Genomic DNA, 25,066 nt, shown 5'->3' on the forward strand with positions numbered 1-25,066 from the left:
GCACCATATTGTTCTATTGTTCTTACCAGCCAGCGTCCGTTATTTGAAGGGTGGTAGAAGGATGCTATACTACTGAAGAGCCCATTAAGCTGTATCTGGGCCTGTTTCTGTAGGCCGCCCTGAAAAAGATGACAAAGCATATTATAGAACGTGATCTGTAAAATAAATGCGCCCTTTAATAATTAACCTATTTATAGGAGTGTGACTCATGAAGCTTACCAGCATGGAGGAAATCCAGAGGACCACGTGACCGATATCATAGGAGTTGGTCAAGTATCTGGGAACGACCATTTGGCTGGTGCCAACAGGCAGATTGAAGCTACGTAGGATCCTGGTAAAGATCTGAAACCAGACAACAAAGTATTAGTACACAATGCTCCATGGTCTTTAGATTATCATCTATAATACGGCTCAAAAGTTTGGGGTCAGTTAGTTTTTTTTTTTTTTGAAGGAAATTATTCAACAAGGATTTCAAATAAAAGCTATTCTTTTGAACTTTTTATTGAGCAAAGAATCCTGAAAAAGTATCACGATTTCTACAAAAACATTTAGCAGCACAACTGTCTTTAACAAAAACTATGTTTCCATTCAAAATTGCAAATTTAACTTGTGCAAAATTGGAAAATCGCATTAAACATTTGCGAATAAAGCACCATTTCCATCCCATGCGTTTAAGAGAACAAAAAACTTAATTTCCTGAGAAATTGGCACAAAATATCTGTAATAAAAATGGAAGTTGCTGCAATCAGGCAAGCCATTGCGGCTCTTTTTTCTTACATCATAAATGACTTTCTGAGCACGCAGACAAAATGCAATAAACACGGTTATGTTATCTTGCATTCGGGATGCCTGGTGTTTGGTTCAGGCGATCATGTGAGATGCTTCTAGGAGGTCATTATACCAAATCATTCTGATGGCATACTTTGGTTCAGGCATTTCAGAATGATCAAGCCAACATTTGAGATGCTGTGCAATAAAAATGGTCCACTGGATAGTTTAGTTATCCAATCACATCCACTGTTGAGGTAAAGTCAACAGTTTTTTGTTGTTCATCTATGGATTTATTTGGTAAATGTGTTATAGTTTATACGCATGTCTTCTTATTGGATAAAACATTTATCCACTTCAATTGAGCGCATACGTTTTTTATACGCATTTTTAGAATTAATGTGCATCTTGGCGTTCCCATCCAGCCTTTTATTTAATGCGATTTCCCAAAACACACATAAAAATAGGTGGATGGAAACCCAGCTCTTGATTATGTTTCTTGAGCACCAAATCAGCATATTAGAATGATTTCTGAAGGATCATGTGACCTTAAAGAGTGGGGTAATCATGCTGAAAATTCAGCTTTGCCATCACAGGAATAAAATACAATTTAAAATATATTCAAATAGAAAACTGTTTATTTGAAAAGTCATTATATTTCACAATATTACCGTTTGAACTGTATTGAGCAAATGATTGCCGTGGTGAGTATAAGAGACTTCTTTCGACCCCAAAAATTTGAAACGTAGTGTATATAAGCAGGACAGTACCTTGGGAATGTATGGATCCCAGTTCACATAGCCAATGTTGTCATTAGCCAGACGTGCAAAAAGATTCACTAGATTCTGCAAGAGGAAACGGAGGATAGAAAGCCGATGGTGACATAATATTCTGCACTTAACAAATGAATTCACGAATGAGAAGTACTTACACCCTCCCAAGCGGGCAGGTTTTGCACTGAGACCCAGAGATCCATCAGTTCATCAAACCATAACCTAAAACATGCACAAATACTCCCATTACCCCAGGGTCATACTTGTCGGCTACACTTTATGAATGACGAGTAATTTGTAAATAGACGGCAATCCTCTTATTTCATTACTAGGTTGCAAAAGAGGGTCTTACTTGAAGCCTTTGTGATGCTGTTCTGGGGACATGATGGTGGGCAAGAAGAGCTCAAAGTACCCGATGGCCTTCTGCATAGTGACATCAAACGGACACAGTAACGGTCGCCACTCATCAAGCATCTCCTGAGTGGCAGACTCAGGGAAATAACTACACACACACACACACACACACACACACACACACGAGATCAAAAATCACATGCTATTTTCTCAGATCCACGGTTATTTATTTGTTATGTGAGCTCTTGCAAAACGATGAAAAGTGCTTGTTATATGAACAAGATGGTATAATGTGTTAAGAGAGCTGTAATCGGCTCAGTGTGAAAGCTGTGGGCTTGACTAACAACGCCTGATTACATGATTCTTTCAACAGCACAACAGGAAGGGGATTAACACTATGTGCAATTCTTTTGTGAAAGGGGTCGAACATTCATAGGTACATTAGTGAATGACAGAGGATTGAAAGACAACTCACAGTCTGCAGCTCTTTACTAGTGTCTTCAACACATTCTCAACCGAGCTAGAGAGAGAGAACATGGGAAACAGAGAAAGACAAAATTAAGTGCATTAATATAATATGAAAGGCAAGGCTCATTTGAGGTTGAAGCAAAAGATGCGATTAGACCACGTGCAAAGCAGAAACCCAACTACGGTTCGTTTTGTGAAAGTGTAAATGAGAGATTCCCAACACCAGTGCCTGGGCACATGAGTGCAAAATGCCAGGTTATCAGGTTCTCCTCATGTACTTTTTATAACGGAGCTCAAAAACGCAGAGTACAGTCACACTGCATTAACAGCCAATTCAAAGCTAATCCTAAATACAGATTTCCTTTACCTTGTTAAAGTTGGCCAAGTTGTATAAACTTTGAGGTGTGGGTTGATTTAATTTCATACAATAATGTTATTAAATGCTGTAAATAGGGAAAGGTCATAATGGTGGACTAGTTCATTAGGATAACTAGTTTTAGCTTTGGTATTTTTGTGAGGACTATGATAGTATTTTACTATAAAATGTTATAAATATTTAGCCAAATTATTGTTCGATATCTATCAGTAACCCTATTGAAGGGATCTGTGTTTTTGAATTCATTCCGTGCCATTTTTACCGTTTTGAATTTTCAAGATAGCTTGTAAAGTTATAATTTGTTCAACCTGCATTCTGTTCCATTCTAATGTGGTCGATCCAGCTGCTTTTTTGAATGCAAGAACACGTCCTATATGATGAACGCCTCCTTAAAATGCATCTGATTGGGGTCTACTGGATCTTATTCATTGCTCACTTATAAAGGATAGTTTATCCAAAAATGAAATTCAGTCATAATAATAATTAAAATACGTTGTCTTCCACATCCCTAGTTGTAAAAATACACCCCCAGCGAAACTTAGCAGCTGTTGATCTTCCTCTCAGTGCAAGTGTAAACAAACACCTTCCACATTCAGCGCACTATCATTTCGGACGAGATTAAAATAGAACACAATGATACCAGAACCCAAGGGGAAAATTGGCAAAAGTTGTGTGACCTTGTCCTCTAAAACAGCAAGCCAAAGTGATCCGACCCACATTTACAGCCTGACCTAAAAGAAACACGACTGACACCAGACTGTGTTACATCTCCCAAAAGCATTGTGAGCTTCACCCAAAATGTAGTATGACTTTCTTTCTTCTTCGGAAAACACAAAAGGAGATAATAAAATGTGTCTGTGTTTTTGGTAGAAGTTAAAGGGCTCCAATGTTGTTTGGTTCCCAAACTTCAAAATATCTTCTTTTGTGTTTTCCCACTGTCCCACTATACCATTGGAACCAGTGATCTCTATAGAATGCATTAGGGCCCGTCCACTTTTTCAGCAGTGTTGGCTACGGAAGCATATTTTTCCAATTCATTTTTCCCATAGTGTTATTTATTTATTTGTATTTTTTTAAAGCGTCATGAGCCACGAACCAAACCAACCAGCAATGAGGTGAATCACATTACAAACTTTTATTTGAAAGCAAAAACGTATTTGAAAATCTGACCAAAAAAACAAAGGTATAAGATCCCAAATGACAAAATTTTATTAAAATTGATGATGAAATAAATATAAAACTATTAATTTGACAATATATTAAGTATTTCAAAATATGCATGTATGAATGTACAAATATTTAAGCACTCAGTAGACAGCATAGCAAGACCAACTTGACTTCATCATTTGTGGTGCAAGCAAGCTTTTTGGCATGATTGGTGGAATTTTCTGTACAGCATCATGGGTAATGAAGCTTTTCACCATGAATTCAGCTGTTTAACATGATCATTTAAAAAATAAGTTGAAATAATGCAAATGGATGGCTTCAACAAAACAACCTCATACCTCACAGTATGTCTGTCTTTAAAGGTTTATAAGTTATTGTTAAAAAACGATTTGCCTATGGAGAAAATGAATGTAGTTTTTACTTCCGGAACACAACTGTTGCATTCTACAGGCTTACGATGCTTTTGGGAAACACAGCCCTGAATTTTCTTTAATATAAACCCTTCGCCCACCTGTGAAAACAATCAAAAGATTGTTAGATTAATAGAATGAAGTCACAGCAATGAGTTTAGCCCATTCCTGGAGGTGGTGTACTGAAGAACAGTTTTTTTTTTTCATTGTGCAGCTATAGTTTGTCAGGAGAAATCTGTAACCTATAAAGAACTGACTGACACCTCTGAGCCACCAGGAATTGTGTTTGACAGACAAAGATTCATTATTAGAAACTTAAAAGGGAGCACCATTTCCTGATCTGTTTGTGAAGCATGTTATTAAGTAGATATAACTAGGCAACTAAAAGAACAAAGATTATAAGAACAAACCCATGTGTAAGCTGTGGTGGGATTTGTCATTTAGATAGTTGATTTGCTTTTAATTTTGGACACATGCAATTAAACATGAGCGACTGCCCTTGGAAAAGTACAGTGCAACATGTGAAACAGGGCTGTGCTTACCGCTTCCGCACAATACTAAGCATTTTTTGTTTAGTTGAGGCTTCTGCTCGATAACTGAATGTGAGAAAAGGAAAAATGCATAAGCCAACGCTACACATACCAATAGCATAAATCTTACAGTTGTAATTGTTTAACAGGTTCTTCTAAGAATACTGTGTGTTAAATGGATATGGTTGTGTTATGAGAGTCAGCAGTGCTCATTAAAAGGCTCAAACTAAAATTTGGAAAGATAAGAATAATCTTAAGCAGTGTCAGGGTCCTCTTTTTCCTTGAACCAAACGTTGCACTGACAAGTCTTTTCCCCCCATGATCTCAACTTGCCCTGTACAATGAACCATGTGTCATATCCATGGTCACCATACAGAAAACACTTTTTCATCTCTGCAAATATGATATGAAATATACTTGTTTGCATATTTTTTATGTTATTTCTCTCTGCTGAATAGGTTTAAATAAGGTAGATTACTACACTTTAACTGGTAGCATAATGCAGAATCAAATTAGCTAATATATCTAATAAACAAACGTTCAATTGTGGGTCAGGAATGTGTAAAATTTTGTGAATGATGGCAGATTCCAAGTGGGCCTGATCACCAGATACCATGCTATAAAATGTTGTTCCATGGACATTAGACTTGTAAGCAAAGTTCACAACAAGCTAGAATTAGTGAGAGCTAGAAAGATGAAAAAAGAGAGAGGGACTTACTTTGGGAACCAGTTAAGACCAAGATGCTCTGTTTTGGAGTACAGGATACTCTCATAGAGATCGTACAAAGGCCTCCAAGGCAACTCCAAATCATCCCGGGACAGCAGTTCTTTCTTTCTGTACATTAGAAAAGAAAAGAAAAATTACATAACTGTCAGTTTAAAACATTAGTATAAAATGTATTACTATTAATGCATTAACAGGGCTCTACATTTATATTTCTTTTTTTTTTTTTTTTACAAATTTAGGAGCACAGTCAAAAATTTAGGAGCACCTTCTGATCAATTACAGAAATTAATCTTCCCATTATGAGCCGATATTTTACTCCTTAAAATGACTTGCCGGGGCATTTTTTTATCGTTTGTAAGGGCATTTTTTTCTAACCTTATTAAATGTGTCATCTTTTACGTCAAATTCATACATTTATATTTATAAATTGAGTTAAAATAATAATACACGATCAGGAAGAATAAGTTACCAATCAAATGAAAACAGTATCAACAAAATTAATCTTTGCACTGCAGAGGTGACACACAGTAGAAGAACAGAAAAGTGGCATTTACCGGTTGGTATATTTACAGCATGTTTAATAAGGTTAAGAAGTGACATGAATGCATTTAAATGCATGATAACAATGTTAAGAGATTAATGTTTTAAATAGAAGGTTTTGAATATAGAAATATTAAATGATTTAAATAACTGAAATGATCATTTAAAAATGAAAACCAACAGTAGGGGGTGGCAAGTCACTGTCTTTGTGACTGAATCATTAATTCAATCGATTCGCTTAAACGGCCGATTCATTCAGGAACAAAGCAAGCGACAGTGTTTATGAATGGGTCATTGAAACATTGACTCACTAGATTCGTTTGAAAACGCAGATTCGTTTGAAAACGCAGATTCGTTCATTAACGAAACACCGGTGTTTGCTCAGAGATACGCGCAGCGGCAAGTCACTTAATATGAACTTCATGTTTATTGAATCGTTGTATAAAATCAATATTACATTTGCAAACTCCCTTTATAATCATTAAAAAGCTGTCACTCGTCTCAGTTCATCGTGATCTCTTGTTTGTTATAATGAGAGGATTCGCGAGCTAAACTCAGCACTGAACAAACTCCAGCGTTTTAAGCGGTGAGTGGATTTTAACTTAAATGCCTCTGATTGGCCATTGTGTCTCAAGAAATCAACAGATATGTCTGTGATTGGCTACATTGCTCAATGCTGCAAAAACACGTTCTCTCATCACGCTCTTCAGAGTGCAAACACAAATTTGCACTGGCGCATTTGCAAAACCTGTTCGGCCAATATGCTGTTAGTTTCAACTGAGGGCGCGCACCCTGATAGAACCGGGCCTGATCAGGTCAGTCGCACTGGTGCTCCTAAATACTTTTTCACAGTCGCATGCAGTCATTTTCAATCGCAAATGCAACTGATTTGGTTGCACTGTAGAGCCCAGATTAATCATGGTCTGGGGCTTGTGTTCAATTATGACAATGGTCAGGTGTTTGTTGGGGACACTTTCACATACTTCAGTAAGTTGACAAGGAGTCGTGCAAAGTTCTGCATCATGCTGATCTCCAGGTTGGGGATGGTGACCAGCTCGTACAGAAGCTTGATGAAGAGCACATGGTCCTCCTTGCTGAACTTCCTCCCGTACAGCCGAAGGTACCTATCAAGGGGCAGAGATCATGTCATACGAGTGGAAAACTGAACAGGAGAGGAAAAGCGTGATTCACAAAACAAAAACTTGCATATTCTAAAGAGGACAGTAGGCACACTATTTCGAAAACGAATAATTACTTCATTTTAAGTTTGATCTTAAAATCATCCCAATAAAGTAGTGATAAACAACCAAATATGAAAGTGAGCATGAAAGTGTGGGGGTGGGTATAGCCATTAGTTACAGTATATCAGTTATCTGTCAATTATGACCTTATCACTAACCATGTAAGCACGAAGACTTGATCATGAGAAAAACAGAGCGCTGCGTGTCTGAATAAAGCTGAGTCAGGCTAGCATAGCAAAAAATGATTGAAACAGGTCATCCAAATAGATTATATAAGAGAGCCTTTGAAAACACTCAACTAAATGATAAAAGCTCACACTCATTCCCATTTGAGCCTTTTTGTTGTATGGCATACAAAATGATTTTGCACAAATATACAACCGTTAAAATTGAGGTCTGTAAAAACAACTTGTAATGTAAGTCTCAAACTCAAATACAAAAATTCAGTAATATTAGTATATTGTGAAATATTATTTAAAATAATATTATATTGTAATAAACTTTTTAAAAAAAACATTTTATTCCTGTGGTGGCAAAGCTGAATTTTCAGCAGCCTACGCCAGTCTTCAGTGTCACATGATCCTTCAGAAATCATTCTAATGTGTTGATTTCTTATTATTACCGATGTCAAACACAGTTGGGTGTATATTATTATTAACAAAGCATAGGCCTAACAGACAACATTGTCGCCTTCTGCTCGCTCTGCACTCAAAAATGATAATGGGCTCAATGCTGAATCACTTAGCGTATCAATCTAAATGGAGCAGAGGAGTCATCGGTCAGAATCAAACACGGACCACTCACTTATTCACTGAATCGGGTCGAATGACTCACTAAACTGTGTAGATTATATCCACCCATCCTCTTAAACAACATGCCCGCCCTCGCTGCAAATACAAAACCCTTTAGGAAACACTTTTTCACAGCCTTGAATTTAATCTGATGATGAGGTAAGAGACCAAATGGATACGAAATTAGGTTTGTAAACATATTGCCCATTTAAGCAGAGATACTCTGTCAAGTATTTAGTTTAGGCCTAATACTAACTCTACAGAGACTCTAGAGCAGTCAGTGAAGGAGCAAAGCCACTGTAGTAATACGTGTGAACATACACTAATCATACGAAGGGTCCCATTTAAATGTTATTCAGCATGCACAAGAAACTCATAAAAGACTTTAATGTTGTTAAATATATGACACAGATGAACAATTCCTTACAATTTAATTAATTAACCATTTATTTCATTATGATATCGTCAAAAAATGAAACTTAAAACGTAAGTATTCGGCATTTTAATATAACAATATATCCTTTATCTGACCTTTAAATAGGGTATTAAGTTAACCATAAAATAAGGTCCCATATCTTTATGTCTGTTGCTCAACACGGTGAAAACTGATCATGAATCACTTCAATTGGTAATAAGACAGATATTAAATTGATCGAAATGAATAAGGCAAACCATAAAGGCATGAAATAATATGCAGTCAGATAAAGTGTCTTTTTTAAAGACTCCATATCCAACCACTAGTTGCAGTGATGCATGTGGCAGCTGCTTATCCAGCACTAATGTTAGCCTCGTTAGCTGATTAGCTTAGAAATGAGCTTACAACAGTCCCACATTTCCTGCCTTTTTTACCGACTGAAGCCACTCTGACAAACTAGACCAACGAAATATTACGCTCGATGTTATGAAAGGTCATTATGGAGTGCTAGCAGATGGATATGTGATGTTTACGTATAAGCAAGGACAGCTCAGTGACTCAGGTAACGTTAGCGCTTAGCCTTTAGCTCGCGAGCTAACGGCTACAAGCTACCTGAGTCACTCAGCTGTCCCTGCTGTTTATTAACAAACCAGGTTCAATTGTCACATCAAAGCATTTTTTCTAGTCTTGAATATACTCACGTGGATAGTTTCCGGGTCCAAAATAAAACTCCTGGCCATAACTCACGGAACTGGACAGCCCGACCCAAGTTCCCTTTAATCTGGGCCAAAATGTCATTGGATTCGCGGTCTAGTTTATCTGCGTACGGGAGAAGTTTGTTGTAGACGATCTCTTTCTGAGGGACAAAACCTAATATCTCGGCCTGCTCCTTTTTCATATTACGATTCCCAAAATAAATATCCTCTTCTGACGTGTCCGGCTTATTTCCTTCCCCTCTTGACAGAAGTTCCCTTGACAAATCTTTGTTTTATTCACAAAATCCGCTACTTTCGCATAAGTGCCGTTATTGTGGAGCGGGATTCAGATCAAAACTTGTTACTTCGACAGATCTGTCTTTCTGACCTCTTGTGTTAACACATTAGCTTCAGTCACCTACATAGAGAAGTCTCCCCTCACTCTCTTGACACATATTACGAGTCACACGGACAGACACACACTCACATAAACACACGCTCAACCTCACATACATAACACACCAGCGGGTGCAACAATGAGCCATGAGCGGCGCGCCCCCTACTGGTGTTCAGCGGCACATTCAGCAAACACAACACGGCCCGTGAAAATGTTCAAAAGCGTCAAATGAAATGAATTAAGGGATAGTTCACCCAAACCCGAACATTTTGTCAAGTTGTTCCAAACATGTAATAGTTTATTTCGTCTGTTAAACACAAAATAAGATAGTTTAAAAGAATGTTGGTCATCGAACAGTTGACGGTAAGCCATTGACTTCCATAGTAGCCTGGGGAAAGAAACACTGAAGTCAATGTCTACCGTCAACTGTCTGGTTACAAACATTCCTTAAAGGGTAACTAAACCCCTGGTCAGAGCCTGACTCCACCCACTGGCAATATTTGAAAAATGCTGGAAAAGTGGGCAGAGCCCAACGGACGAACCGAGGGCGGGGCTGAGCGGGTGATTGACAGACCCGCAGTGACTGACAGCTGCTGTCAGACTCGCTAAGATGGAGAGTGACGCAAGTAGCTTTGCAACAGAGCGGTCATTTAAAGTTGAGGACTTTTCTCACCTGAAGTGGAGGAATTGTCTGTGGACACAGAGCTAAAATCATATCAATTCGAGCCGCTAGCTCAAACTGCGGTGTCGCATCGCATTAACTCCCGCATCGCGATCGGCATCCGACGATGCTAGCGAAGCAGCCGCGCAAGAGAGAATGGGTCCAGTATCTGAGTGGATTATTATTACTATTGACCTACGTTAAGCATATTTTGCCGCTATGTGAAAAAAAATATCCAGCAAAACGCGCCGGCGGTGGTGGAGTCCATGCAGGAAGAGCAGCGTTTGGCACACAAGTGCATGTAAACACTGGCGCCTAATTTCTAAGTCTGGTGGGAAGTTATACAGTCCAGCAGTGCTGTTGCAACCGGCAACACTACACCTATACCAGCCTAACCACTGTACTAAATACAGATAAAGCTAATGCTAAAAATCTACACTATTCTAACTGATGCAATACTATGCTACTAACTAACTATGCTTCTAACAACACTAACAACTATGCTAAATAACTACCTAGGCTACACAAAATAATCTAAATAACTATAAATGCTATGCTAACTAGATGCTAAAATACGCTATCCTGATCGTTTTCAAAACTCGTAATTCCAATTTCCAGCTCCTGACTCGCTCTGGTGTTGACGGAACCAGATGCTTTTATACCAGGGGCTGCCAGGGGCGTGGTGAGCTCGCAGCGTCAGAGAGTACCCCTACGTCAGAGAGTACCCCTACTTCAGGAGATTCCGTTTAACCTGAAGAGGGCAGCACTCAGACGTTTTTACACCATATATTTGAAAATTAAAACACTTTATACTCAAATGTTAAAAAAAGTACTCGAATCAATGAACAGCATTTATGAAGCTCCATTCGTACAGATCATTAACTAAAAAAAGTTGGTTTAGTGTTTAGTTACCCTTTAACATGTCTTCTTTTCTTCTTGTGTTCACCAGAAAAAAAGAACCTCATACAGGTTTGGAACAACATGTGAGTAAATGACAAAATTTTAATTTTGCGGTAAACGTTTGGATGAATGATTATTTATTTTAAATTAGGAAATGTAGTCTTTATAATTCTTAGCCTAGGCCTACCTCATCTGTTCTGCCAACAAAACCTGATAATAATATATATTTTTTAAATATCTGTATATATAATATCTAAATTTATAATAAAAAATTTTTTTTCACATAGTATTAATATTTTTTATATAAAAATATATAGCTGCATTTATATTTTAAGAAGGGGGGATATAGTGGACGATTTTGAGTCTTCGATATCAGAACTTTTTTTGTTGTTGCAGTTTTTACATTACTTCATAGTGTATAGAGTATGTATCAAAAATAACTAAAGTTTTTGAGAGCGTCACTATAGTTTGGAAAAACATCTCTTCTTCTTCTTCTGTTTCTAAAAATAAACATGTCCTTTTACCAACAAAATTCTGTGAACATATACGCATGACGCTTTGTTTGTATACTGGTCCCTTCACTTTGTTTAAACGGTTTATCCAAGGCAATGATACTAACGAGATAACTTCAATCCGCTTTGGTTATTTCCTTGTGCACTGACCCAGTGCACTACTATTCACTTGACCTAGTGTCATGACAAACGAAGGGGAGAGTGTTCTGTGCATTCACCCTTCAGCAGCTCTTTCTTAATTTGATCAAGTATTTGAATGAGCGCTCATTTGTAGAGATGTGCATCTATGGAGATGTGTACATTTCTATATCTCAGTGGGCCTTCAGTGCAACAATTTAATTCAATTTTCCTCAAGTTTTATTTTGTGTTCAGCTCTCAAGTGATTTTCAGCTTCTCACGGATATTTAATCTCGTTGGAGACCTCCAGTCAATGAAAAATGAGCACATGGCAGAGAAAATAAATAGATGCCACATTTCCCACAGCTCCTTTGCACAACAGATTCCTCAAGGTAATTTATTTACCTATCAACCACACACACCTATACGTCTTTCCCAACCAATAGGAAAATTGCATACAGAAATTCCAGCTAATAAGATGCAATGACCTTTTAGCATTCAGCCAATCAGGTCCTTTGCCTTGAGGGTTATTGCATTCCAGGTAAAGCAGATTTGCATGTTAATGAGATTCTGGATTAACAGGCCCACTTGCAAGTCTCTAAAACATGGTGCTGTGTCAGATGCAGCAGCTGAATGACCAGTAATTGAATGAATATCAAATAAGAGAATAATCACATGCTAATTTTTTCAGGTCCCTCCAAGTTTCTATATGAAGTCACTCATAATTTACATGTATACAAAATATATGTTCATGGTATGAGCAAAAGTGTTGATACAAATTATTTGCAACAATGGCCATTACTAGTCTACAATGGCTGTGCGCTTAAATCAGAGTTGTTTTCTTAGATTTAGCCTAGATATGTCCTCAATCCTCAGTCGGACAGACAGGAAGCGGCTCCTTGGCCATACAACATGTTTAGCCCTGACTTTGATTGGATCATGTGACTTTTAAATCCCACTTGACCCAACAAATTCAAAGCCTTCACTCCTGGTGTCCCAATTGTGCTCTTGTGGACTTATATGGCAGAGCTCACTTTTTTTTTTGTAACTACTTACAGTTTGTGCCATTGATCATTTGCATGCCTAATATAAAAACAGTGATCGACAGAAGGAAGCTTAAGACAATTTTGCCGTTGAGATTTTGGTGAAATTATGACAATTTATTTATTCTAGAACAATTGGAAATGTATTTTTGTTCACGTGAACCAAGGTTTTAAACAGAAATGTAAAATTAAAGAATAAAAAAAAGAGTGCAAAGATCTACTACAACTATTACTAGTCGACTACACACTCACTTGTGGAACAACAGTGCCCTCTGCTGGTCTTTGTGGACGAATTTCTGAAGCTTTTTGTTGTTGTTGCTGTTCATCGAGTAGATACACTATGCAATGTAGCAAATGATGAATGTATTTGAGAACAAGAACTCCAGGTTGGAAATTAAGATTACCACAATACAACATTTAGTTAACTTAAATAACTTAAACAGGTCTTCCACTCAAGGGCTTTTAATTCTTTCCAAACTATGTTTGTAGCACATATTGCCTGTGGAAAATCAGTTTTAAACTTTTGCGTTCCAATGATAAACTTAGCGTTCGCTTGCAACACTCTAATAAAAGTTTTTATTTAGACAAAGAAAAAAACAGAAAAAAAACAGACAAAGTATTTATTATCTACATAATACAGTGTTTATTTGCACCAATATTTATTTATATCACAAATATATCTTTAAAATGCAGACTAGCATCTGTCTTTATATAAACTGTACATGAAGGCAAGGCACTATACAACGCAGAATAGAAAGACATTTTCTCTTATTCCACAATTTCATTCAATACCATTTGAAGAGACACACTGTATAGATTTACAAACAATCTCCCATGTACACACGCATAGGGTTCTCAAGTTCAAGCATCTGTCTGGAAGGTTAAACATCTTGAGGTCATTTATGAGAGCAGATATGAACGTACTTGCATAAAGTGCTCTTTTGAGCTTTCTTACATTCAGATAATAACTAAAAAGGCTCTTTTTGAATTTATTGGGGGTTTATGTTAAGCTGAGGGCTGCCTTGTGCATGTTGGACGGTGAATGACCATGTGGACAGAGCAATGCAGAAAAATAAAAACGGGAGGAAAACAAGCTGGAAGCACTCAAAACAAAAAAAATTCACAGATAAAAACAAAAATGGAGAAAATGGGAAAGAAATGTGCTACAAGAGGCTGGTAAACCCTTGTCAATCTCAGTCTTTTCTTCTTCCTTCAGCTCCATTTCACTTCCCTGTGTGGTTTGACACAGGTAGATATTCACTTGCGCTTGTCCCGTCTTGATCAAAAGGAATGAGAAGGTCTTCACTTGCAGATTCAATCCCAATCAGCAGTTCCAGTGCAGTCAGATTTCCTCTAAAACAATCCTTTGGCTTTCTTCACATTCACTTGCTTCCATCCTGGCAGTGCCTCATATTCACTTCTTGTCATCTCCAATGCTTTCTGTAGAGAGCATATACACATGTATACATTTAGGGATAAGGATTTAATAAAAACACACAGATGACATACAAGTGTTAAATCACACTCAGGACTCTGAAATGCTGAGAAATTGATGAATAATCACACACAAACACAACAGCTGTATGATATTGGTTACTGCCATTCACCAATCCAAAAATGGAAACATCCATTAGAGTACAAAGCATTTAAAGTAGGAATGCACAAATTATTATCATCATATTTACTATCAGCTGATAATAAAATAAGGTATCAGTCAATGTCAGATTTTTAACTGTTCACACTCATTTCAAAAGCAATATAAAAAAATGTATACAGTACATTATGTTGTGATAACCACATTCACATGCAGCTTTTAAAACGATTAGTTTATTAATTTATTTAGACAAAATAGTATATAATAGCCATTTACTGGTAATTGGCCATAACATTACTGGCTTATTCATTTGTGTGTGTGTGTGTGTGTGTGTGTGTGTGTGTGTGTGTGTGTGTGTGTGTGTGTGTGTGTGTGTGTGTGTGTGTGTGTGTGTGTGTAATCACATGATCATTCAGAAATTATTCTGATGATTCGGTGCTCGAGAAACATTTCTTATTATCACAGTTGAAAACAGTTGTGCTACTGAATAGTTTTGTGGAAACAGTGCCTTTTTTAAAAATAGAAATCTTTTGTAACATCATAAATATATTTACTGTCACTTTTAATCAATTGAATGCATCCTTTCTGAATAAAAGTATTCCTAAAATAAAAAAACCCACTTTTGAACCATAGTGTACATTATCCCCCATAAAATATTGACCAGTTACACTATACATCTTAATTAAAGTGAGACCTATCAGTGTGAGAACTATCAGTGGTGAACGGTGACCAACACACAGCTAGATAAGGATGTGATACACAAGCACATGGTGACAGTTCACACAGTGAGGATGCGGCATTAGTGTGAAATAAACAGTGTTCCTCATGAAACAAAACTCACCTTCCCAGAAGCCCCTACACCCTGCCATGTGAAGGGAAAAATTAACCTCAGTCAGATGCAAGACTACACCAGCATAAAGGGGGAAAGCAGAAAGATGCAGGGAGAGACAGGTTAAGAGAGGCAGCTTAAAGACGACAGTGGGAGCAGAAAGAGAAATATGAAATCGATGAAGGGAAAAATGGAAAAATAAAACTAGATAGAACTGAAAAGACAGAACATATGAGCAAACACAGGCAGACAGACTTTACAGATACAGTTCAGTAAGATCAGTGTCCAATGTCTGAAAATCATACAATTCTTAAATGCGCCCAGAACGATAATGTAAGGCTTAATACACAACTTGACAAATGAACCTTTTGACAAATGAAACACTACCGTAATAATCAACCGAGTTAAACCTCAGTGTTAATGTGATTTTTCTCACCTCAAAGTCCTCATCTGATAGGTAGATCTCAAGACGTAGAGGGTCAACACCTTCTGGTAGGGGACGTGCTTGTATATCCGCCAACGGGTAAATGGTCTTGCAGAGTCTAGTCAAGACGTCTTCAACAAGAATGATCTGATTACATACTTCAGCCTCCTATAAATCACAGAACACAACATAAAGATGATGTTTATTGATGAGAGAATTGGTGTTCCCCATGACACCAGCAGCTAAAGTATCTTAAAGGGTTAATTCACACAACAATGTAGAATTCTGTCATCATTTACTCACCCTCATGTCGTTCTAAGACTTTAGTTCATCTTCAGGACACAAATTAAGATATTTGTAATGAAATCTGAGATTGCTGTCCCTCCATTGACAGTCTATACAACTACCATTTTGTCACTTCAAAAAGTTCATAAGGGATTGTAAAAGTAATGCTTATGAATTGAGCGGTTTAGTCTGAAGTTAAATTTCCTGAAGAGACATGATCGGTTTATATGATGAACAGATTTAATTTAGGCCCTTTAAATCGCACAAACTTTCATCAACTCACACATCAGGTATTGTAAATGGAAGCGCAAGCATTTTCGCTTGATGTGCGAGAACCAATGAGGTTTATTCTCGTGTAACGCATCACGTGTGAGCTTCCTTAAGAACCAATGAGGTTTGTTCTCACGTGTCAAGCAGGTTCAGTTGAGCTTCTGTTTATGTTCGGAACACTGTTTATATGTTAATAAAAGCCTAAATTAAAGAACAAAAGTTTTAAGTTCAATGGGTTTGTAAAGACATGAGGGTGGGTAAGTGAGGACAGAATTTTGACAGAATGATGACAGTGGTACTCCCCTGTAGGTGGGTACTACTAACAGTGTAATAAAGTGCTTGCAGATATTGTGTTCATTAAACCATATTATTTTACCTAAAAAAAAAAGAAAAAGAAAAAAGTATGTGCTTTCAACTTTCTCTCTCACCTTCTCTGTGATCTCAGCGATGTCCTCTCTGTGTTCCCAGCTGGGAAACATGTTAGTGAAGGTAAGGGGCTCAAGCCCTGCATGGATCAGGTATGATTTGGGAGATTTTTTCTCATTTTTCTCTAAAAATACAAAAGTAAAACCAATCTTGTTATTGCGACAGGAAACTAGAGTGTTTAAAATCATGATGTAACAGAAGTAGCAGCAGACAATCTCTTTCTTATTGAGACTTACATCTACTTCATACTTTACTTTATTTGTCCCTACTAAATTTGTTTTGGGCAATACAGATGAAGCTGCATAACAAGATACCCACATCATTAACTATCACACAGTCGTGTCCTTTGCACTAGAGTTTAACACTAATAGTCATGTAGCTAAAGTAACAAAATATTTTTTATAGAGGTATCTAAACTTTGAGGTACGAAAACTTCAACCAGATGGAAGTGGTTCGAATTCTGGATAAAGCACATGAGAAGGGTCCAGTCATTTTCCTTGCCAGTTTGAGAATAACTTAGTTGAATATAGACTCAACATGGGGGAAAAACCCCCAGACCAACCAACTGGTGTACGCACCAAACGGTTCAACTGTCAGATTACCAAACCAGGCCGCTATACCATACAGTAAGATGGATTCAATACAGGCATGATAATACAGCAACATGACCCTCTAAGCAACTTCAAAAAGTCTGAGCCTCCGTCAAAATTAAAAAATTTGTTTTGACAGATGTTTTTCACCTTTCGACACAGATTATCCACATGCACCTCCAATGAAAACTTATCATCAATAAGTATTTGTACGAAGCAACCTGTCTAATAGACTCATTCATTGTTAATCATGATAGGCGAGTAGTTGCCTACTAACTTGGCAACTACTAAAAATAATTTCCCCTGTTTTTATTATGTTAATTACAAGACTGTGTTCTTTACTCCATGTAATAAAGTTGTCAATCTCTCCAGTATAATGTTGAATGTCCTTGTGCAGAAGACCAAGAATGGCAGTATCATCTGAGTGAAAAAACCTGAGTGAAACTCAAAAAAAATCTAGGATGAGAACTTGCTTCTCTCCATTGCTTGTTGATTAAATGGAGGCAGATATGACAAGAGCTTGCAGTCAGTTGTAAGAATGGGACAGGGTTTAAGCTGACTAAATGTTAAGACAAGTACAGCATACAATGTAACCAGAGAGGTTCATTTGAGAATGATATTACACAATATCACTCTGGTTTCTTTCCTAAAAAGAATTAAAGACAAGCATGTATTTTTAAGTCACCTTTGCTATATTGGAGTACAGTTTCCATGGCACACTTCCTGTCGGAGTCCCAGCGTATGCGAGCTGAGCCCGTGCTCTCACTGTCCTGAGGCCACCAGCCCTGCCACAGGTAAACTTCATGGTGATTATCCACCAAAAACAGGGCTAAAAGACAATCAAACAGAAGCAGCAACATCATGATACTGCCACAACCATACGGTATACCTCATGATTTTTCAATGAGTGTGAAGAATCAAATTTCCTTAATACATTATGCATGTAACGAGTGTAGGAAAGCCTAATTAAAATGCAACTGACACCCATCCAGAATAGCAAACAGTTAACAAGCAAGTTAGACACCAGACAGAACTATTAATAGTGTTTAGCGAACATGAATGTGTCAAACACCTGGCTGAGTAGCTGTATACAAATCCTCTTGTAGGAAAGGCATCGAGTTGACCAAATTTGGTTCTCTGGATGGATATACAAATTCCACTGCCACAAACTCTCCTGAAGCACTGCTTAGCTGGAACAGCCGAGGAGTGAAGTTGAACTTTCCCGGATCTGAGAAACAATTCAAAACACATAAATCCAGGGTATATGCAGAGTTTTTAAATCAAATTTAAGACCTTTAAAGTTATTTTTTAAGACCTGCACAAATAAAATATTTTATGTCCATACAAAACACACCCTAACACTCAAAATAAATCATATACATCAGATTCTTTAACTTAAATAGGCACACATTAAATTGCAAAACATGGTAAATGCAAGTTTAAAATACATATAAACATACAGTATATATATGTATTTAAGCTGGTTAATGTACTAATATATCAGTATATATGGATTAGATGCCAACCAATATTGGATTTAGCAGACATGATAATGTGTTTTAAGACAACAAAAAACAAAACATTGTGCCATTTACATTGTATTAAATGCTGGATACAGTTTATTGTGTGACCAATAATATCTGGGGGGGGGGGGGGGGGAGAAAGTGTGTATAATGCTTAACTTATTTATAAACAAGCCTGAAATACAAATGGTACTCTTATTTTGAAATGTCTGCTATCTTCAGCTGCTCATTTAACATGGTCAAAAATCATCAACAGTAAATCATAAGCAATCGCTTGACATAAATGTGCAGTATGCAATGGTTGCAAACTCATCTGAAACCGTGAGCCTTTAGAATGCGCTACTTTGAAACTAGCGGTAGTTCATTTATTTTATAAATAAAATAAAGTAAGTGAATAAAGTAAAGTAGCGGCACTCACATTTATTTAAATAAATCAAAGCCTTATCGTGATTCCTGTTTTCAGACTACAAATTTAAGACCTCTGAAAATAATATTTAAGACATTTGTTGTACCATTTAATACAATCCAAGACTTTTTATGACCTTGAATTTGATCAAAATGAATTTCAAATGCCTCTATTAAGCTATTTCTACAGCATAATAGATTTTAATAGATAATAGGATTACATGCATCCAAGGTATAATATAATATAAATGCATCCAAGGTATAATTTCATGCATTAATAAATAATAGGATTACATGCATCCAAGGTATAAAAAACCCCCACTGGAAATCACAATTTCTCAAAGAGTCTGAAAATGGTTTATTCAAAGATTCAGTCTTTCTAAAACCCTCCTGGTCAGATGGTCCAGTCTGTTGTGATTGGTCTACCACTTACAGCCAGTGTCGGAAACAAAGCCATGAAGACCATAGGGCTGGTATTATGCAAATTTGTTACATTGTTGTGTAGGTATACAGGAAGTGAGATGGAATTGCTGGTTACTTGTTTTGGCAGTTCAGAATCTATTCTTTCTTTTAGGAGACACTTAGCCCACAGTACATGCACCCTCATTATGCGATTATAATGGGATTTTGGCAATATTGCAATTAAACTTTACCTCATGCAAATGCAATACTTCGATCAAACTAATGCGATTAAGCTCATAATAGTAGTAAGCATAATCACATTAAACTGTGGCGTATGCTGATTTTAAATCGCAATAAACAGGCATGTAAACACCTTGATCGCCTATCTGAGAGTGGAATAACCATACTTATTAGCCAATAATAAGAACAATTAAAATGGCATGTTAATGGAGTGAAGAGTTCTGCTTGTGCCATGTAAATATCTTACTGTGATTACCGGTAATACCCTACTTGATTACTAGAAATAAACGCATTATTGGTGCAAATCTAAACGTAGTCAATAACTATATTTGTGTTGCACTGTTTACTACGCTATCAGCTTAGAAGACTGACAAAAGAGAAGAAATGGCAGAATAAAGTCGTTATTTTTGTTTGTTTTTGTGCACAAAAAGTATTCTCGTTGCTTCATAACATTAAGGTTGAACCACTGTAGTCACATGGATTATTTTAACAATGTCTGGGCCTTGAAAGTTGCAATGACATTGCAGTCTATGGCTGGTTCAAAAATATCTGCATTTGTGTTCCGAAGATGAACGAAGGTCTTATGGGTTTGGAACGACATGAGGGTGAGTAATTAATGACAGAAATTTAACTTTTGGGTGAACTAACCCTTTAACTCACCCTGCAGCATGCAGTCATACGCCTTTCGATCTCTCCTTCCCAATGCCTCCCAGAAGCCTTGTGGTTCAGCTCCCTCATCACACTCCTGGATGGACACTTTACTGCTACTGTGAAGCCCCGCCTCCAGAGGACACCTGAAAACCAAAACGTCTATGTCAGGGGTCAGCCACATTTTATATCAAGTACCGTTGGTTTGTTATTATGAGCTGACTCACTGCTCTTTTATTTTGTTTGCTGTGGCACAGCCCACATCACGTGTGTGCATCTGAGCCTTGCAGCCGTGCCACAGGTACATGCTAGCTTTAGGGATGTTCAGGAGGATCAGAGAGGTGCGAGACCGTAGGCTGCTACAGTGGCACACCACCTCCAGCAGATGGCCCTCTATGGGTTTCTCTCCTCTCACACAGTATAAGCACCAGTCATCTGCACATGAAGGAAATCAGGTCAATACATACAAGTGGTCCTCTCTGCAGAGCCAAATGGGTGGAGCATGACCTAGTCCAGCTCCACCTCTGTGGATCTAAGGGGTGGGGCTTAACTTAATTAGGTTTAGGGATAAAGTTATAGTTAGGTTGGACTTTCTAGCTCCACCGATTAGGTCTAGAGAAAGGAACCTGGATGCCATACAAGCTAGAACCGCCACAGCTCCACCCATTGGCTGTGTAGTGAGCAGTCTCTCAGTCAAATATGTTCAAAATATAATTTTCATTAAGTATTTGTCTTTTTATTTAACTTATCTAAAAGGGAATGGAAAAATATTGTAAACTAAAAATGTGGCAAAGTAATTAAAAGAGATTACTTTGTGTATTTTCTTCTTCCTCTTCTCTCTTTCCAGCATGAACAATCATTCCTCCATTGAAGCACTGCAGAAAACAAGGAGGCTCCTTTCCCTGCTGTACCTGGACCTGCAAAACACACACCATGTTAAACAGACCATTTTTGTTTTTTATGCTAATATTTTAGATTTTTACATTACAGCTGAACTGATAAAAAGGATACTACAGTTCATAAGGTTTAAGGTCATTAAGATGTTTTTTTAAAGAACTTTATACTTTCATCAAGATCAAAACAGTAACAACATGATGTTACATGTTACAAAACATTTACAATGTTATAATGAAATATATACATTTATAATGTTTACAATCTATTTCAAATAAATGCTATTCTTTTGAGCTTTCAATTCAATATATATATATATATATTTTTAAAGTATCCCAGTGCCCACAACAATGTTAATCAGCACAACTGTTTTCAACACTAATAATAATAAGAAATGTTTCTTGAGCAGCAATTCAGCATATTAGAATGATTTCTGAAAGATCATGTGACACTGAAGACTGGAGTAACTCAGCTTCAACAATTCAGCTTTGCAATTGCAGGAAAAAAAAAAAAAAGTAAAAATTTTTTTTACATAAAAAAATCTTAGACTCAAAACCTTTAAATGTTAGTGCAGGAAATGCTCGATAACAACCTAAAAATGTATAAAATAATCCATAGTAAGTACCTGAGCACCTCTCTCCTCATCCAGCTCTACAGTCATCAGTGCTGAGGTTCCCTTTTCATTCACCGTAGAGTTACGACCCTGCCAGAAGAAATAACAACATTTCTCCTTCCCTGGACCGATGATCCGTTCTGAATGCAGCCTCTTGCCAACTGCACAAAAAAAGAGAGTTTTGGATCATGGGCAAACAAACAGCCCAGCAACAACATGTTCAGACACACTATCTTATGGTTTTACACAGTGATCACGTGAGAGTAGCTGGTTTATGGCGGCTTATAGATAATTGTATGGTGGGGAGACCATTAATATTATAATGAGCATAAAATATTAAAAAGGTGGAAATAAAGTGTCCAGGGGGATTAAGTGACAGACAGTCCTCTCTCCTGTGTACACCAGTGTTATTTTTAGTATTATTTATAAACTACTAGCATTTATTAACATTTATTTGTACATTTCATTCTAATTTTAACTTAAGTTTGAGTAATTTTGTAATTTTTATTAGCCTTTTATATATTCCAATTTACTTTAATTTATTTTTATTTCAGCGATTTAAGTAATTTCATTTAGTTGCCAAGGCAAGTTTCTAATTTTGATTTTATTTTATTTTTATCTAAAATCTCTCTCTCTGCTTGATAAAATAATTTTTTATAGTTTGTTAACAAAAACAATACTGCTATGCACACCTTCAACATACAACTCACCTGCTGTGCTGATCATGTACTTCCATTTGACCACGTACGAGTCCCCTTCATGGAACTGGCCAATGCTCAGTTTAGGTAATCGACTAAAACAAGCAAGAGAGAGAATGTTTGTACATAAAAATCCATTCATTTAATAGTTTTACCATATAAATAATTCATCCTACCTGTAGTCAAACTCTAGAATGTGCCAGACATCAACAGACAATGTGCTGATCTCAAAATTACGCCGCTCATCACCTTCCACCAGTCCATAACCTCGTCCCACATCGACTCCATCCAGAACGGTCTTGACTGGCGTCAATACTGTAGACAACATCAGTGCCGCATCATAGGGCCGACATTCTCCGCTCCGAAGTTCCTAAAGAAATTAACCAACCAATTGCATTTCAAGATTAGCTAGATTTTTAAATATAATCAGGACTATCTAATGTATTAATACTTGCTTTTCAGACAAGAGGTACAGATGCAACTTATTCTGTAAAAATGTTTTACCTTGTTTTCAACTAAAGTCGAGTCCCCATTCTTCTTAGAGGATTTCTTAGTGTCACTCCAGTCCAAAAACTTCTCTTTAAAAAGAGTAGTCTCATTGTGCTGAGTTAACCTGCCAAACACAGCCCAGTCTGGTCGTCCCTGGCCTTTCCTATTAATAACAGGTTCAGCAAAGACAATAATTATTTTAATTTCATATAGATTTCATAAAAAGCAAGGATATAACTGTGAGAACAAACCCATGAGACATGAACACAGCACTCATTTTAGGAGTGACGCATCAGGCCTGCTGGTAACCCAAGTCTGCTTATACGAACACTGAGATACTAAGCTGTTGTTTTGACAGGTGTAGTAAGTTAAGCAACAATACACTTCTGACCTGAGAGGCCTCTTTGAACGAGCTTTTAAAGGTCACAAGTGCCAAAACCTGATCTATGATAGAACAATACGCATCAGCAGAGCCTCAGCACATACTCCGCTCTGATTTGTACCTGGGTATAAGTTTGTTGCACTCTCCAGGGTCCAGAGGATTAATATCACAGTTGGTGTAGTCAAAGGTGCCATTCCACAGGTGCTTTGCCAGCTGAAAAGCCACTTTTCTCTGTGCCAGCGTCACCTCCTTACCATGCCATACGTAGACCTCGCTACCAAAATCCAACACCAGCACCTAGATGTCAAACAAGAATAAAAAGTTGGTTTTACAATTGAATAAGCCTTTTTATTACTTTAGTTTGAATGATATACTATAGCATTCAGCAGTGATGCACAATATATTGCTGACCATATTGATATGCAATTAGGCTGCTATTTATTTATTTATATCATACCAAAAATTACATTCTAAAGCAATTTATCTATCTTTCCTACTTCAATCATGCAAAATTGTAGACCGCATTTTGATTAAAGTGTAAAGTAGATTAAATTAGTCAATAATTATGTATGTATGCATGTATGATTTTCAAGTACTTCTTTAGAGTTAAGCATGGTGCAGCGAGGAACTCGACCCCAGTAGTCATCTTCAGGAATAAGTTTATCCTCCATGAGCCTATAGATGCAGTTGGTTTCTACGACGGCAGTCTCATAGAACTCATCTTCTTCTGGAGTGCCAGCAGCTGTAGGGTACATAGGACCATATTAAGAAGGACTGCAGTAAGTAAAGGTCATTAAACTGCAGCATTCTTTAGTATTATGCTTGTGTAAACAAATAAAATTGTTCAAAGTCAAATGCTGCTGAATTATCAGCAGATGAGGAACTACATAATATCTCACATTGATAACTGGCTTGGCCGCCGAGAATCTTCCAAAACTCTTTGGCAGCTGGAGTGTGAGTGTTGGCACCTTCCTCGATGGTCTGCACATATGAGGCTCTGCATCCCAGGTCATGCTTGGTCTGAATGAACGTGGACAACTCTGCAGCCTGCACGATTGAAGATACAAGCACATTTCATTTGCACCACAAATGCAGAATATAATATAACATAATATAATATACACACTGATCACAAAAATCCTCACATTTCATTAAATTAATCCATATATATATATATATATATACTTGTTTAAGACAATGAGCATCACATTATTGTAAGGTAAGATGTAGGTAAAACTCAGAGTTCAATGACCTGCAGTCTGGATTGAACAGAAAGTTTTGTGTGTGTGTGTCGTGTGTGTCGTGTGTGTGTGTGTGTGTGTGTGTGAGAGAGAGAGACACACAGGAGCTTTTACAATTCACTTCCTGCTTCCTTTACAAAAATATAACATTTCCTTTGTGGTTAATTCTGTTTACTTCCTGCACGTGGGGGACTCACCGATATATGAATAGTACTGAACACACCAAAG

The 25,066-nt window shown here is 37.2% G+C and overlaps 2 protein-coding genes across 38 annotated transcripts in view; both read right to left on the reverse strand.

Annotated features, from left to right (window-relative positions):
* Positions 1–9,773, reverse strand: part of psme4b (proteasome activator subunit 4b) — a 32,352-nt gene extending 22,579 nt beyond the window's left edge. The window contains exons 1-10 of one of the 2 annotated variants that reach the window (XM_079595983.1): positions 9,262–9,766; positions 7,097–7,237; positions 5,565–5,681; positions 4,859–4,912; positions 2,371–2,415; positions 1,894–2,043; positions 1,700–1,763; positions 1,539–1,613; positions 220–342; positions 27–119 (exon numbers count right to left, since the gene is read on the reverse strand). In XM_079595983.1, coding sequence (XP_079452109.1) covers positions 27–119; positions 220–342; positions 1,539–1,613; positions 1,700–1,763; positions 1,894–2,043; positions 2,371–2,415; positions 4,859–4,912; positions 5,565–5,681; positions 7,097–7,237; positions 9,262–9,458 — 1,059 coding nt within the window. In that variant the 5' untranslated portion in view covers positions 9,459–9,766. Of the gene's footprint in view, positions 1–26; positions 120–219; positions 343–1,538; positions 1,614–1,699; positions 1,764–1,893; positions 2,044–2,370; positions 2,416–4,858; positions 4,913–5,564; positions 5,682–7,096; positions 7,238–9,261 lie in introns of both variants that reach the window. The other variant, XM_079595984.1, reaches the window with a different exon arrangement.
* A 3,215-nt stretch (positions 9,774–12,988) lies between these two features.
* The window catches only part of svila (supervillin a), a 68,792-nt gene continuing 56,714 nt past the window's right edge, over positions 12,989–25,066 (reverse strand). For 26 of the 36 annotated variants that reach the window (XM_079596305.1, XM_079596304.1, XM_079596302.1 and 23 more), the window contains 16 exons: positions 24,497–24,644; positions 24,194–24,339; positions 23,719–23,894; positions 23,231–23,378; positions 22,903–23,096; positions 22,739–22,821; positions 22,041–22,189; positions 21,333–21,438; positions 20,749–20,956; positions 20,534–20,667; positions 18,376–18,531; positions 17,989–18,132; positions 16,716–16,837; positions 15,745–15,900; positions 15,321–15,341; positions 13,421–14,325 (listed from right to left, as the gene is read on the reverse strand). In XM_079596305.1, the coding sequence (XP_079452431.1) occupies positions 14,239–14,325; positions 15,321–15,341; positions 15,745–15,900; positions 16,716–16,837; positions 17,989–18,132; positions 18,376–18,531; positions 20,534–20,667; positions 20,749–20,956; positions 21,333–21,438; positions 22,041–22,189; positions 22,739–22,821; positions 22,903–23,096; positions 23,231–23,378; positions 23,719–23,894; positions 24,194–24,339; positions 24,497–24,644 (2,178 nt within the window). In that variant the 3' untranslated portion in view covers positions 13,421–14,238. Of the gene's footprint in view, positions 14,326–15,320; positions 15,384–15,744; positions 15,901–16,715; positions 16,838–17,988; positions 18,133–18,375; positions 18,532–20,533; positions 20,668–20,748; positions 20,957–21,332; positions 21,439–22,040; positions 22,190–22,738; positions 22,822–22,902; positions 23,097–23,230; positions 23,379–23,718; positions 23,895–24,193; positions 24,340–24,496; positions 24,645–25,066 lie in introns of all 36 variants that reach the window. The other 10 variants (XM_079596303.1, XM_079596296.1, XM_079596292.1 and 7 more) reach the window with 2 other exon arrangements.

Source organism: Phoxinus phoxinus (genome assembly GCF_949152265.1).
Source record: "Phoxinus phoxinus genome assembly, chromosome: 21".
Taxonomy (NCBI): Eukaryota; Metazoa; Chordata; class Actinopteri; order Cypriniformes; family Leuciscidae; genus Phoxinus; species Phoxinus phoxinus.